General features: G+C 49.8%; 1 protein-coding gene across 1 annotated transcript; it reads right to left on the bottom strand.

The window, feature by feature from the left end:
* Nucleotides 1-223: 223 nt before the first annotated feature.
* Nucleotides 224-14,355, bottom strand: GPR83 (G protein-coupled receptor 83). The gene is made up of 4 exons (XM_010973351.3): nucleotides 12,561-14,355; nucleotides 9,817-9,942; nucleotides 6,146-6,279; nucleotides 224-3,008 (listed from the first exon to the last, which is right to left on the bottom strand). The coding sequence occupies exons 1-4, from the start codon at nucleotides 12,921-12,923 to the stop codon at nucleotides 2,375-2,377; spliced, it is 1,257 nt and encodes a 418-aa protein (XP_010971653.1). The 5' UTR covers nucleotides 12,924-14,355; the 3' UTR covers nucleotides 224-2,374.
* Nucleotides 14,356-14,859: the final 504 nt, after the last annotated feature.

Here is a 14,859-nt window from a genome sequence, read left to right on the forward strand (position 1 = left end):
CCTGGCTCTCTCCGACTAACCCATGTGGATCCCACATTAAAGGTCACCATCAGGGGAAGGCAGAGCGGAGTGGTAGAGTGCGTGCTTAGCCTGCGTGAGGTCCTGGGTTCAATCCCCAGGACTCTTCGTTAAAATAAATAAATAAACCTAATTACCTCGCCCTCAAAACAAAAAAATAAAAGGTTACCACCTGTGGCCTAATCACAGGGTCAGGAAGCCCAGCCCACGCACCCAAAATGTAGTTTATTGAGACTGGAGCAATTTACAGTAAAGTCCCCGTGACAGCACAGGGGAAAGACTCAAGTTGTACACATTTCACACCCACAAACACAAATCACGTTTTGCTCTGGGGCACACAGGGGGCAGGGGGAGGGGGCAGACAGGAAACTGATGGGAGACCCGGACCAGAGGGCCAGCAGGGGGCTTCTGCCAGAGGACGGCCTTCTCCGTGATTTGGCAGAATTTCCAGATGCCCCCAGTGGAAAACAAAGCAAAGCAAAGTGCTTTTCGAGCCAGACAAACTTTCTGTAGCCTGGCCACCTGTTCTCTTTCTGCTTCAAAGAATTTCCACGGCAGAATTTAAGAGACAAGGCACAGGCCTGGGAGCTATTTAACCTGAAAAACCCAGGTGGGGATCCCTCTGGGCTTAAAAGTCTCCCTCTGACCCCCTTGAAAGTCACTTTTTTTACCCACTGTTCAGAAGATGATCTTTCAAACTTTCTATTTTGAAAATGTTCCAACATCCTTGTACAGAGAGAGAAGAGTACAATGAACCCCCCCCATGGTTGGTTACAGGGAAGCAGGTGATATGACCCAAGTTCAGGTTCAATGAAAATTCAAGAGATCTAAGTGAACCTTGGGCAAGCCCCTTCTCCTGGGGCCTCAGTCTTCCACTCAGACCCAGAGCCATGCTTTGCTTTCAGGATGTAGCTGGTGCTGGAAAGAAAGCCCAAACCAGCATGAGCGCGGCAGTTGTTCAGGGCTGGTGAATGATGCGCTCTTGGGCCGGCTGCGTCTCTCCTGGGTGACACGCTGAGTCACTCAGGACCAGATGGAAGGTGATGAAAACACTCATAGTCTTTGGAATAAGATCCCTCTGGCAAGTTGAGTCATTAAGGACCATCACAATGCCCGTCTTTGTAAGTGACACGTGAGCTGCCAGGGCGATGCTGACAGCAAGACATCTTGTGGGAAGTGGCATGAAGAAGTCTGATCATTCAGACAACACGGAGGAGACATGGCTTGTCTAGACAGCTTGGGAGGATGAGGTGTCTTAATAACAATTATTTCCAGCATGTTGGAAAGCCAGCGCCCTCATCTCCTGCAAAAGCAGGGCGGCATTTTACCAATTCTTGTTTGGGGTGATCGCAGAAGAGAAGGAATTACGCATCCTGGGTGAGTTTCGTTCCCTGGTTCCTCAAAACACCACCATCCAAGGAGAGGCCCTTCAGCCAGGCCCTTCCCATGACCGGCTGAGGACGAGGGCGGTCTGTCTGCTCTGGGACAGACTTCTCCTTGGGCTCCTCCCCCACCTCATCTTCCAACCCTTCCTATGGGCACTATTCCTGGGAGGGGAGTCAGGAGTTCTTGGCTATGCCTGTTTCCTGCTAATCTCTAAATGGAAAAGCGTAATTCAGAGAATCAGACACACACACGCGTGCACGCACACACACACACACGAGGAAATGCTGCAAATCTATCAGCATTTTGACAGAACTTATCACAAGCTGGGGGAGAAGGAGGTGATTGTTATTTCCTCCTTTGTGCTTTTCTCGCTGTTTCCAAGTTTCAATCATCGTTTTTCTTTGCTTTAAGGAAACTCAGTCATTCCTCTTTGTTCTAAGGAACCCAATCGGTCCTTTCTTGTCATTTCCCAGGCAGGCGCCACAGACCTGGATGCATCCTGCTCTAACGACATCAGGAGGCGAGGCATACAGACCTCCACGCCGGCTCTGGCTCGCTAGCCTTTCACTGGCCGGTGACCCTTTCTCCAGCAGAGCTGTGCATCTGGGTCAGACACACCCAAGTCTGACTCAGGGGTCCTACACGGGAGCTCAGCGGCAGGGACGGCTGGAAGGCAGCTGCCTGACAGTGGGAGGCAGTTGACTGACTTAGCCCTGACCTGGGCGGAAGCTGTCCTGGGTCCCCAGCTCAGGGAACCAGCATTTGATAAACGCGTGTCTAGCTGGTGGCTGCCTTGAACTCTTCACATCAAATGGGGTTAGGAGGCTGGGCAGAGTCGCCAGGAACTCAAGAGTCCTCCGGCTTCTGCAGGAATTTGCTGTCGGCACTGTGAAGCTCCTGTGTGAGGCAGGCTCTTTTCCAGGCTCTGTCCTTAGGCTGGAGACAGAGCCCCCAGCCGTCACCTCCTCCTCTAACTCACTGCCACAATGGGCTCCACAGACAACAGGTCTGTCTTCCCAGACTGGAGTTGGGAGGAGGGCAGGGCGTTGGCTAGTGGAGCCCTGCGGCCACTGCCCTTCTCCGTCCAAGCCACCCTGAAGGCCACCCTGAAGGAAGGGGCGGGGGAGGGCGGCTGCGCCTCCTGGGGCTTGGGTGGCCTTCGGCACATGCTCAGTAACGCCTTCAGCTCGACCCTGAAGCTCTCGTTCAGCCAGCAGTAGATGAACGGGTTGTAGCACGTGCTACTCATGGCGAACCAGTGGAAGGCGAAGTACAGGGCGTTGCTGGTGCGGATGACCTTGCTGGACAGGAGGAGGACGTAGCAGTTGAGGGGGAACCAGCAGAGGGCGAAGAGGACCACCACCAGCATCAGCATCTTGATGGTCTTCTTCTTCTTGCGCCGCAGGGCCAGGTACTGCTCCGTGGTCACGTCGCCGATGGTGTTGCACAGCCACAGCTTCTTGGCCACACGGGCGTAGGCCACGGAGATGACGAGGAGGGGTAGGATGTACAGCAGGATGAAGGTGGCCAAGTCCAGGTACTTCCAGAAGAGGTCGGCCGGCTCGGGGAAGTCTGGCAGGCACAGGGAGCGGACAACGTCCTCACTGGGGCGGGGCGGGGTGGGGAAGGGAGAAGGGGAGAGAGAAGGCGGGTGTGCAGTCAGCGGGGAAAGGCCTCATGCCCAGAAGCACTGGGCTCCTGGGACATCTGTCGTAGCACGTTTGACCCCGCAGACTAATTTCCTAGCTCTCCCACTAGGCTGGGAGTGCTATATAGATAAGAAACACGTCTAGATCACTCTGGGTCCTCTTAACTTTGTATTATTCCTAGACCAGGAAAGAGAGCCAGTAAACAAACATTTGCTCAGTGAGTGAATGCAACACGGTGTTGCCAGTCTTAGAACTAACTCCTCCGGGAACACAATGTATTCAGGAAATCTTGGGATTTCCCTTTGTACCATCCATTCCCATTCCAGAGGGGAGTAAATAGAAAGTATGGGTCTTGAGAATGTGAGTGACAATGGCTGAACTCATACACCTTCAGCCACTCAGACAAAAAGTACTTATTTCCTACAGGACGTACCCAATCCTCTTCAAGCTTTTTAGGGACAACCCTGTGTATTGGAAGATCCAGAGAGGGTGTGTCAAGAATATACAGATTCTGTCTTGCTGAATAATGAGCCACTCACGGGGTGGCAGGGAGCTCCCCCAGCACCCGAGCTCCCACCTTGGGGAAGTAAAAACCCTGGGGCCATTTTGATTAAAGTCAGTTTCAATATCCTCGCACAAAGGACGTCAAGTCACAAGATGTATTACTTACAGATCCCAGAATGGGGGTGCGTGAGCCGGGAGAAGGGCGGTCCTCCCTCCCAGGTCACAGGTGAGCAGGGTCACAAGCACCTGCTACTAATAAGGTGGCTGGGGCGGAGATCACTCATTTTTCACAGGCTCGGCTCTGAGTGGTTACTTTAAAAGGTACCCAGGAACCCAGCTCCACCCACCCGTGGGCGGGCACCGGCCCCTCCCACCAGGAAACCTGCACCAGCCTCTAGACCAGCCTCACCCACCAGGGGGCAGCCACCAGAAGCAAGAAAACTACCACCCCCCAGCCTGTGGAACCAAATCTGCAAACGCAGGCCAGACCCCTAACCTGGGACCAGCCGGCTCCCGGCCCGGCCCGGGGTGACAAGAGGGCAGTGCACGGCTGGGACACAGAATGTCCCCTACTAGGGCCACTTCTCCAAGGCCAAGAAGCATGTAACTAACCCACCACATAGTAAAAATACAAACAGAAATTTAGACAAAACGAGGTAGCAGAGGAACACGTTCCAGACAAAGGAACAAGCTACAACCCCAGGAGAGCTCAGTGATGTGGAGACAGGCGATCTACCTGAGAAATCGCTCAGAGTAACAATCGTGAAGATGACCCAAGAACTCGGGAGAAGAATGGCTGTGCAGAGAGAGAAATGAGACGTTTTTAACAAAGAGTTAGAAAATATAAAGAACAACTGGAGATGAAGACTCCAGTAACTGAAATGAAAAATATACTGGAAGGAATCAAGAGTTGGATAAATGAGGCAGAAGAACGGATCAGTGAGCTGGAAGACAGAGTAGTGCTGAACAGAAAAAAGAGGAGAATGAAAATAAATGAGGACAGTTTAAGAGACTTCTGGGCCAGCATCAAACCACTAACATTTGCATTATAGGGGTTCCAGAGGGAGGAGAGAGAGAAAAAGGGCCTGAGAAAATATTTGGAGAGATAATAATTAAAAGGTGCTGTAATTGACTGTACTTCAATTGAAAAAAAAAAAAAAAAGGTGCCGGGGAAAGCATGGCAGGAACTTGTGGCAGGAATCCTAAGCTCGGGTCCTCATCTAAATGTCCAGACACTGGGTGTGAGCAGGGTTTTCATACTGTGAAATCTCTCAGCAGCAACTCAAAACTGCTACTTTCTCATCATACCACGTAGGTTGTTGCTCTTGTACGTGTGCCGGTGGCCATCACTAGTGAAAAAAAGAAAAGTCTCTTTGCTTTGTTAGCAGAAAAAAGAAATCGCCTTGCACATGTGAAGGCAGATGGGGAGTCTGAGTGCTGAGGGGTTTGGGTATGGGATTCATTCCAATAGCCTAGAATTTGGGGATTAGTTGAAACCGACCTTCAGAGCTTGCTCTCCTGACCCTGCGTAAGTTACAGGAGTGGAAGTGCATGTTTCAGGCGGGGCAGCACGTGGGGCTGTGGGACACGCCGGCAGTGCTCCCTCCACATCCTCTTCACTGGTCTGGAGCACCGGGCCCCCAGCTCCTGCCCTCCCTACAAGAAACAACCAGCACCCATGATCTTCCAGGGACCTAGGGCTCCCCTAAGGCCCCTGAAGATACTCCCCACTGAGCCACTGAGAGCCAGAAGTGGCCAGGGGTTTCCCTTTTCCCCAGGGAGGCCTGGAATATGAAAGGCCAGCTCCCTTGCCTCAAAGCGGGCAAACGCTGTGCCGGTTTGCCCCAGAGCTCCGCCTGCAAACCACACCCCATTTGCCGTCCTGCTCCTCCACTCACTCCCTTACCCATTATACCCCTGGGAGCACAAATCACAGGCACGTGTACCTTCCTTTATCTCAGGATCTGTTTCTAAGGAACCTCAGCTAAAACGACAATGAATTGGTGAAAATCACTCTAAGCTCATTCATTCACTCACTAAATATGTACTGAGAGCTCATTTTTTGGGGACAGTAATTTAGACGCTAGGGACACCGAGACGGCAAAATCAGAAAGAAGTGCTCTGCAAGAAACGCTCATTCTGAGAGCATAAGACAAAGCCGGTGATAACGGGGAGGGAGGGGGAGGTACGACTTCCTCCCCGAGACACTTAGATACACACATGTTGTTTGCACCTTGTGCGAGAGAATTTAACATCACCATCTTAGAGGGAGCCTGGGTGATCCTGAGTCTCAGTCGGGGTGAGTGCATGTCCCCAGTGGCAGAAGCTGATTGCTACTGCCTTGACGTCGCAGACACACTGGACAGAGAATAAGGAGGGAGCTAAAAGTGTTGAGAAGAAAAGGTGAGAAAAGGCAGAAAAACGGCAGAGGACAGACACGGGCCTGGAAGCAACAGGACTGGAGGGAGGCAGAGCGAACGGCTCCGGGCAGCAGACACCGGTAACTCTGAGACTGAGGCAGGGGGCTCAGATTTCTGTCTGTCGAGGTCTTCCGAGTCCCCAGATTGCTCCCTGTTCGTTCATCTCACCTGTACTTGAAGGTAAATAATTTCTGGTAGATAGCGTGTGGGAGCGAAAAGATCGTAGCCATGGTCCAGATGACAGCGATGTAGATGACGCCTTTTGTGATCGAGATCCGGGGCTTTAATGGATGCATGATGACCTGGAAGATAAGCAAACTGGGCATGACTGGCTGAAGACGGTGTGGTAAATGAGAAATCCAGGCAGTGCAACTCACTTGTCACAATGAGGCAGGTAGGTCCTATTTATAAAGTCAAGCGCCCCTCACTTCATTACTGAGAGGACAGGGAAGGAGTGAAGGAGGAGGTCTGTTTGCAGGACACCCACAGCAAGACTGGCAGAGAAACAGCTGCTGTCAGCCCCCACCTCTGGAGCTGAGCCTGTCTCCCCATCATTCTAGACCCCTTAGGTTACGAAGGGATCTGAGGGGTCTGAGGGTGACACACATGGACCATTTATGATGGGAAGCTGCACTGACCTTTATTTGGGGGTTCACCACACTCTTTCTGAAAGTCATTTCTAAAACTGCCGTGGGGCCCAGCTTTCCCAGCCCCATACGTAATAAAGCCAGTGTGAGAGACTTGAGGCTGAAAAGAGAGACTTGAGGCTGAAAAGTGTCTTGGAATTGATTGCTACTTGTATGCATATTCAAGTCTCCTAAAAGTTTTAAATGAAGACTTGGGAATTCAACAGCCTTCTCATTTTAAGATTAGAATCATTATTTCTTTTTTTAAATTGAAGTATAGTTGTTGTATAATATATACATTACAGGTGTACAATATAGTGTGATTCACAATTTTTAAAGGTTACACTCCACTTACAGTTATTATAAAATACTGGCTATACTCCTCGTGTTGTACAGTATTTCCTGGTAGCTTATTTTCCACCTAATAGTTTGTATCTCTTACTCCCCTACGTCTATCTTGCCCCTCCCCACTTCCCTTTCCCGACTGGTAACCGCTAGTTTGCTCTCTATATCCGCGAGTCTGCTTTTTTTTGCTGTTATATTCACTAGTGTGTTGTATTTTTTAAATTCCGCATATGAGTGATATTATACAGTATTCGTCTTTCTCTATCCGGCTTATTTCATTTAGCATAATGCCCTCTAAGTCCATCCATGTTGCTGCAAATGGCAAAATTTTCGTTCTTTTTTATGGCTGAGTAGTATTCCATTGTATACGTACACCACATCTCCTTTAACTAGTCATCCATTGATGGACACTTAGGTTGCAAGATTAGAATCATTTCTTGGAAAAGGCATTTGGGGATAGGTGAGTCCAGGATCATAAAGGGCTCCCACTGCCTCAGGATGCTGCCCAGGACACACTGCACATTCTGGCTGTGTCCTCCCAAAGTTTTCTGCCAATTTTTAAAAAAAATTTATGGGAGGAATAGACTAGGCTTTAGAAGCTGCCCCGCACATCTCCATCCTTGACTTTGCCATCTTTGCCCCTCACTCCCCTTCCTTGTTTGGGCTGATGAAGGGAGTGGAAGCCTGCATCAGAAGCCTCAGACACTCAAAGACCCCACTGGCTCTGGAACAGGGCCAATGACATGTGGGCAATGTGGGTGAGACTTAACCCCCTGTTCCTCAGACCCACGTTTGGCCCAAGGGTCAACCCTCAGGTTGCTGTGTTACATGGGGTGGGCATAGTCCAGGGAAAGGTGATCCAGAGCCCCTCTTGTTGAATTAGGGGAGAAGGTTAAGAAAAGGCAGGAAATATTTGTATGCAACCTTTTCACACTTTGCACCAAAGCATCTTAACGTAAGAGCCAGAAAGCAGGCATTTCAGGGATAAAGAGATCGCAAAGTTTGCCAAGTCTAGTCCCCATTAGATCCATGAACCTCCTCTAAAATCCCTCATGAAGTGATCATCCAGACCTTGCTTAAGTATGGCTGGTGACATGAAGCCACCACCTCCCCAGGCGGCTGCATCCATCTTCAGACACTTCTGTTAGAAAACGCCTCAGCACATTGAGCTGCATCTTTGAGTCTGTATCTCAGAAGCTTCCCATCCCTTGGTCTTTGTTGTGCTTCTTGGAGCTACTCAGAATCAATGCTCTCTCTCTCTGTCCCAATGGCCCTTATGATGTTGGCCTCGTAGGTGTCCTTGTGTCTTCTCATAGCAGGGTGGTCTAATGATCCGAGTGTGAGCCTGGAGCCAGACAGACCTCAGCCCTACTTCTAGCTTCATCAATCACCAAGGATGCACTTTCCTGAGCCTGCACTCCTTGACTCAGCATAGACCTAAGTAGACAACAGTAGTTCACTGACCGATAGGCACATGAAAAGATGCTCAGTGTTGCCAATTATCAGAGAAATGCAAATCAAAACTACAATAAGGTATCACTTCACACCAGTCAGAAAGGCCATCATTAAAAAAGTCCACAAAGGAAAAATGCTGGAGAGGGTGTGGAGAAAAGGGAACCCTCCTACACTGTTGGTAGGAATGTAATTTGGTGCAGCCACTATAAAAAACAGTATGGAGAGTCCTTAAAAAACTAAAAATAGACTTACTATATGATCCAGCAATCCTATTCTTGGGCATATAGTTGGAGGAAACTCCAATTTGAAATGTTACATGCACCCCAATGTTCATAGCATCACTATTTACAATAGCCAAGACATGGAAACAGCCTAAATGTCCACTGACAGTTGAATGGATAAAGAAGATGTGAGATATATATATAAATATAAATATAAATATAAATATATAAAATACTACTCAGCCATAAAAAAGAATGAAATAATGCCATTTGCTGCAACATGCATGGACCTCAAAATAATCACACTAAGTGAAGTAAGTCGAACAGAGAAAGACAAATATCATATGGTACCACTTATATGTGGAATCTAAAAAAATGACACAAATGAACTTATTTATAAAACAGAAAGAGACTCACAGGCATAGAAAACAAACTTATGGTTACCGAAGCGGAAAGGGGTGGGGGAGGGAGGGATAAATTGGGAGCTTGGAATTAGCAGATATAAACTACTATGGATAAAATAGATAAACAACAAGGTCCTGCTGTAGAGCACAGGGAACTATATTCAGCAGCTTGTAATAACCTATAAGGAAAGAGAATATGAGAAAGAATATATATATATATGTATAACTGAATCACTATGCTGTACATCAGAAACTAACACAAAACTGTAAATCAATTAAACTTCAATTAAAAAAAAAACAATGGTTCACTGAGTCGGCATGAGTGAGGCACCTACGTGGAGCCACGCTCCTCCAGGATGGGGACCCTCAGGTCCCCTTCAGCTTCCTTCACTATATCCACCCACATGTGTGTGATGGGGCAGGTCAGTCAGCAGGACCTGCCGCCTGCCCCCCAGTTTGTCTACCTCCTCGACAGTCTGGGTCTGGGGCTATCCATCTCCCTGCCTCTGACCTGGCTCTTTTCATCTGTGACTTTCTGGATTTGCTTTTCACCCCCAAAAACAAGCCCATTCATTTCTGACACACAAAATGCCAGGAAGCAGAACAACAAACGGGACATAATTTTTTGCAGTCCCAGCTCAGAGGGCATCGTAGGCCTAATTTAATGCTCACAGAAGTCACTAAGAAGACAAATAAACTCACTGAAAAAATGGACTAAAGCATGGTCTTGAGCCCTTGGAAATCAAAACCAGAGAGGGTAGGACAGGGTGCCGGGGATGAATCCTCACCTGGTGGCGGTCCACGGCGATGGCCGTCAGCGTCAGGGCTGAGACGTGCAGGGAGCAGTACTGGGCAAAGCGGCTGACATGGCACATGCCTTTCCCGAACACCCATGTGCTGTTCACGAAGCGGACCTGCAGACCAGCCCGCAGAGCTCAGGAGACAGGCAGGCCTGGACCCTGCCACCCGCCTCCTGTGGTCTCTGCCGAGTACCCCACAGGAGGCCCCCACCCTGGCCTCTCTTCCTTCCACTCTCACTGCTGGACTGTGGGTCACACGTGCTTTTCTCCCGCACAGTTCACCCTCCATCATTCAATTCAACCAATCCTAACCAGGTGCCCGGAGAACATGGGAAAAGCATGGGCTCCGGAATTAAACTTCCCACCTCTAGTCTTTTCTAGCTGTGTGACCCTGGGCAAGGTAACCTCTCTGAACCTCAGTTTCCTCATTTGCAAAAAAAAAAAAAAAAAAAAGGCTTAAAAGTCTCTACCTTGTATCTTACTGTAAAGTTAATTTTTTTTTAAAAGTCTACAAAGCATGAAAGCATGGAACGCAGTGTCTGACAGATTGCTAGAAAGATATGATTAGAAATAACTAGTAGCTATTTTTCTGGTAATAATAAAATTCCTTCTTAGCTCATCTGAGTTCAGACTACTGGGGGAGACACGTCTGAAAAGTCACAACATAGAGCGTGGGCTGAGCTCTGGAATGTTGGCCAAACAGGCCTGGCAACGCACTGTCTGAGAAGGAGACCCAGGGCCTGCAGTGGTGGGAGCAGGGGCTGGGGGTGTGGGTGGGGGGAGAAGACAGGCTCCCAGGGCGTGTGGCAGATACATATCCATCTCCCTATATATCTGTATTTACGTATCTGTGTATATATGTATACATATAAAAACTGAGTCACTTTGCTGTACACCTGAAACTAACATTGTAGATCAATTACATGCCAATAAAAATAAAATAAAAAAGACACCAGTGGGGAGACAAGAGGAGCCAGAGATACACTCTCCTGTGCTTTCAAGGCAGCAGAGAGAGAGTGTGTGTATGTGTGTGTGGCGGGGAGGGGTGTGGTATTTGGGAGTCCCTTTGTCCTTAGCTAATGCTCAGAGCATCCTGAGTGGCCAGGAATCTGTTAGATGTAGGTGGGAAGGAGAGCAGAAAAAGTCCCTGGTTTGGAGTAGCAGAAGCTTAACAAGGTCCAAGAGTGCCCCGCCCCCTAGTGCCCAGTTGAGTGGCTTAGTGGACAGAACTCTGGCTGCACTTGAGTCAGGGGAAGTCATTCTTATCCTGGCTCTGACAATTACTAGCCAAGCGACCTTGGACATGGGATTGAACCTCTCTTTGCCTGAGTTTCCTCATCTGCCAAATGTGAGTAACGTTCTCATAAGTGAGGACCAGAGAGAGAACATAGTTTTCAAATGTAAGGTTCCGGAGGATGTTCACACAGGTGGATAAGCTTGTAGTTTACTCTCTTCTTTTTGCTTGTCTGTTATTTCTGGTTGAGTGTGTGTGTGTGTGTGTGTGTGTGTGTGTGTGTGTGTGTAAGAAAGAGAGAAAGAGAAAGAGATAGAAAGAGATATAAACAGATACGGTTTGGTAATAACTCAAGGTTATTGCATAAATTGGAAAAGACGTAACTCAGAAATACAAGGTAGAACTGTCAGGATGATTGCTTGGTCACAGCCCTCAGTCTCAGTCAACCATGAGCACCACACTCCCAAGTCACGGAGGGACAGAACTGGCACCGTTAATGCCCAGCAGCCAGGGAAGGGGGTGAGGAGGGGGTGGGCTCACCTACCACCCATCTGCAAATGCCCCCAGGCTGCCCCAGCCCTGGGGCCCAAGCCCACCTCACCCTCATCTCTTCCACAGCACAGACTCCATACACAGCCTCACTGTCAAACCATAGACGAGAAATGCAATTTAAATAAGTGATCTAGGAAAATGCACTCAAGGTTCCACTAACAACTAGCAACTGTTTGGTATTTCAGATTGGTGCAAAGCAGCATCCTGAGGAGGGGGCACATTTAATGAGCTGCACTTCTGGAGGGGGGATGACTTAACAATCTAAGCTGGTATTTCAAGGGGCTCTGGTTTACTGCTCCATCAGCAGGCAGGCTCAAGATCAGTGATACTGAACAGGAAATGGTCATTTATCCACAGCTGGCTGAAGGCAATTGAATCACTGACCCCAATGCCATGAGCTGCGGAAGCTCTGACTTAGGAGGTAATGAAACAGAGACAGACAGACACAGTGTCAGAGAGAGATTCAGAGAGCAGAAAGACAAAACCACAGAGAGACAGACAAGGAGAGTCAGAGAGAAAGGTGAAGAGAGACAGAGACAGACAAACAGAGGAACCAAGAGAGAGCCACAGATAGGAAAAAAAGAGGAAGACAGAGAGAGAGGAGAGAGGGAGAAAGGCTCCCAGCCGACTAACAGGCAGAAAGACAAACAGAATGAGAGAGACAGAGAGTGGCAGACTAAGAGACAGAACACAGGAGACTGATGAGAGATAAGAAATGAAATGAGAAATGAGAGGACAAGACAGAGAAGAGACTAAGACAGATAAAGACAGGAAATCAAGCAGAAGAGGGAGACAGAGAAATGAGTGAAATCGGGATGGGAGAGGGAGAGGGACCCAGAGAGACAAAGACAGAGAGGCAGACACAAATAGAATGACAGCGAGACAGGGAGAGAGACGATGCCAGAGGTGGGAGAGAGCCCAGCGCCTCCCCAGCCCTCGGTCTCACCAAAGTGAAGGGGGTGTTGAGGAGCGTAATCATGATGTCGGCGACGGCCAGGTTGACGATGAAGAGACTGGTGGCCGAGTGCATCCGCTGGTTCTTGAAGATGACATGACAGACCAGGACGTTGCCAAAGAGCGAGAAGATGATGATGAAGGAGTAAGCCACGATGAGCAGGGCCTTCACCGTGGGGTTCTGGGACTCGGCCCCGTAGCGCCTCCGGCCCACGAAGTTCTGCCAGTCGGAGAAGGTGTAGTTGTTCCAGAAGAAGTGCGAGGCGTTGGGTCCGGCCAGGGCCGCCTCCGGGCTCTGCTCGTCCGCGGCTCGCACCACGGGGAGGAGGCAGAGCAGCACCCAGCGAGGGACCATTTTGCAGGAGCCTCCGCGCCCGGGACGGGGCGGGCGGGAGGGACGTCCCGCCGGGCGGCGCGCGTGCGCTCGGGCGCCGGGAGAGGAGCGCGCGGGGCTGGGCGCGCCAAGACCCCGGGCCCCTCAGGGCCTGGCTGGCGCCAGTGCCCACCGGTCTCCTGCCCGCGATCGGCGTGCTCGGGGCCGCGGGCCGCACTTTTGTGTCTCTGCGGCGCCCCCACGGCTGCGGGCGAGAGAGCGCCTCTGCCTATCCGGCGGCGCGGCGTCTCTCCCGGCGACCGTGACGCGCTCCAGCTCCGCAAGCCTCCCCCACCCCCCGGCCCCAGCCCGCTCCCGCTCTAGAAATAAAACTCCGGCCAGGAGTCAGGGCTGTTTCCCTAACGCACAGTCATCCGCGTGCTTTCTGCTTACGCCTCGCCATCGGAAAGGGAGCGGGCGGCAGGCGCCTGGGGGCGGCTGGGGACGTGGGGCGCACCGCACGAACTGGGGCCGCCGGCTCCAGGCAGCCCCCTATTCCGCGCAGGGACACCCTTGTCCCGTCTGAGCGTCAGCCCTGGCAGGTTTCAGGTTGAGGTGGATCACGGTCCCGGCGGTTCCAGTACAAGGTGAATGATGAAAGCGATGTAGGCTTTCTCCAAGCGCCTTCAGTGACCAGACTTAAGACGTGCGGGGGCCTTGCCACGTTTTATTTCCTTCCATTCACTAAGAATGTAAGACGCTTTGTTTTTCAAGGAAACGCTTCAAAACAGTTCTCCCGACAGGTTCCAAGAATCAAAGGATAAGTAGCTCTGTGCCCACTTCTTGGTAACTGAGTTTCCTGCCGTGGGAGTTTTTGAAGCCGTACCTGTCAGGGATATCACCCATGTTGTTTTTTGCTTCTCCAGGAAATCTTGGTATCTTGCTCTCCGGTTTTTTTCAGTCCCCCTGTGAAGTCTCTTCCAGTCACCCCTGCCGGGCCATCCACCCCACGGGATCCAGTGGAATCAGAGTCAAATCCCAGCTTTGTCACGTCGTAGCTGTGAAATCCTGAGCAAGTTATGTAACTTTTCTGGCCTTGGTGGAAAGCTTTCCTTTTCCTACGTGTGGGGTGTTCAGAGACTGCTGTGTGGATCTCCCACCACATTGACTGTTTGTAACTGTTCTCTTACCCCGTCTAATGGCAGATGCCATGTAGACTCTCTGTTGTCACTGCACCCTGCTGAGCAGCGCCCTCTAGCCTCCATCAGGGGACTCAAGCCCAGGTACCTTCTGAGGTGTCCACTTGGCTCAGGAGAAAGCCTGCCCTGAAGGCCCACGCAAATCCTGAAGAACAGACCCCTCCCACTAAAGTCCTCTTTTCAGATGTTCAGTATCACTAGTTACCACAGAAATGCAAATCAGACTTATAATGAGGGATCACCTCATACTGGTCAGAAAGGCCGTCATTAAAAAAGTCCACAAAGAATAAATGCTGGAGAGGATGTGGAGAAAAGTGAACCCTGCCCTACACTGTTGATGGGAATGTAATTTGGTGCAGCCACTATGGAAACAGTATGGAGATTTCTTAAAAATCGAAAACCAGAGTTACCATATGATCCAGCAATCCCATTCCTGGGTATATATCCGGAAAAGATGAAAACCGTTATTCAAAAAGATAGATGAACCCGAGTGTTCATCGCAGCACTATTTTCAATAGCCAAGACATGGAAGCAACCTAAATGTCCATTGACAGATGACTGGATAAAGAAGATGTGGTGTATATATACAATAGAATACTACTCAGCCACAAAAAACAATGAAATAATGCTATTTGCAGCAATGTGGATGGACCTAGAGACTTCATACTAAGTGAAGTAAGTCAGAATAAGAAAGAAATATTATATGATATCACTTATATGTGTGGAATCTTAAAAAATGGCACAAATGAACTCGTTTACAAAACAGAAATAGATGCACA

This window comes from Camelus bactrianus, chromosome 10 (genome assembly GCF_048773025.1).
Source record: "Camelus bactrianus isolate YW-2024 breed Bactrian camel chromosome 10, ASM4877302v1, whole genome shotgun sequence".
Taxonomy (NCBI): domain Eukaryota; kingdom Metazoa; phylum Chordata; class Mammalia; order Artiodactyla; family Camelidae; genus Camelus; species Camelus bactrianus.

What these genes read in the sequence shown, in the direction of transcription:
- GPR83 (XM_010973351.3), bottom strand. Translation starts at nt 12,923, where the DNA reads ATGGTCCCTCGCTGGGTGCTGCTCTGCCTCCTCCCCGTGGTGCGAGCC. An exon ending in TCAACACCCCCTTCACTTTG is followed by an intron (nt 9,943 to 12,560) that starts GTGAGACCGAGG and finishes GCTGGTCTGCAG; the next exon opens with GTCCGCTTCGTGAACAGCAC. An exon ending in TCGCCGTGGACCGCCACCAG is followed by an intron (nt 6,280 to 9,816) that starts GTGAGGATTCAT and finishes CTTATCTTCCAG; the next exon opens with GTCATCATGCATCCATTAAA.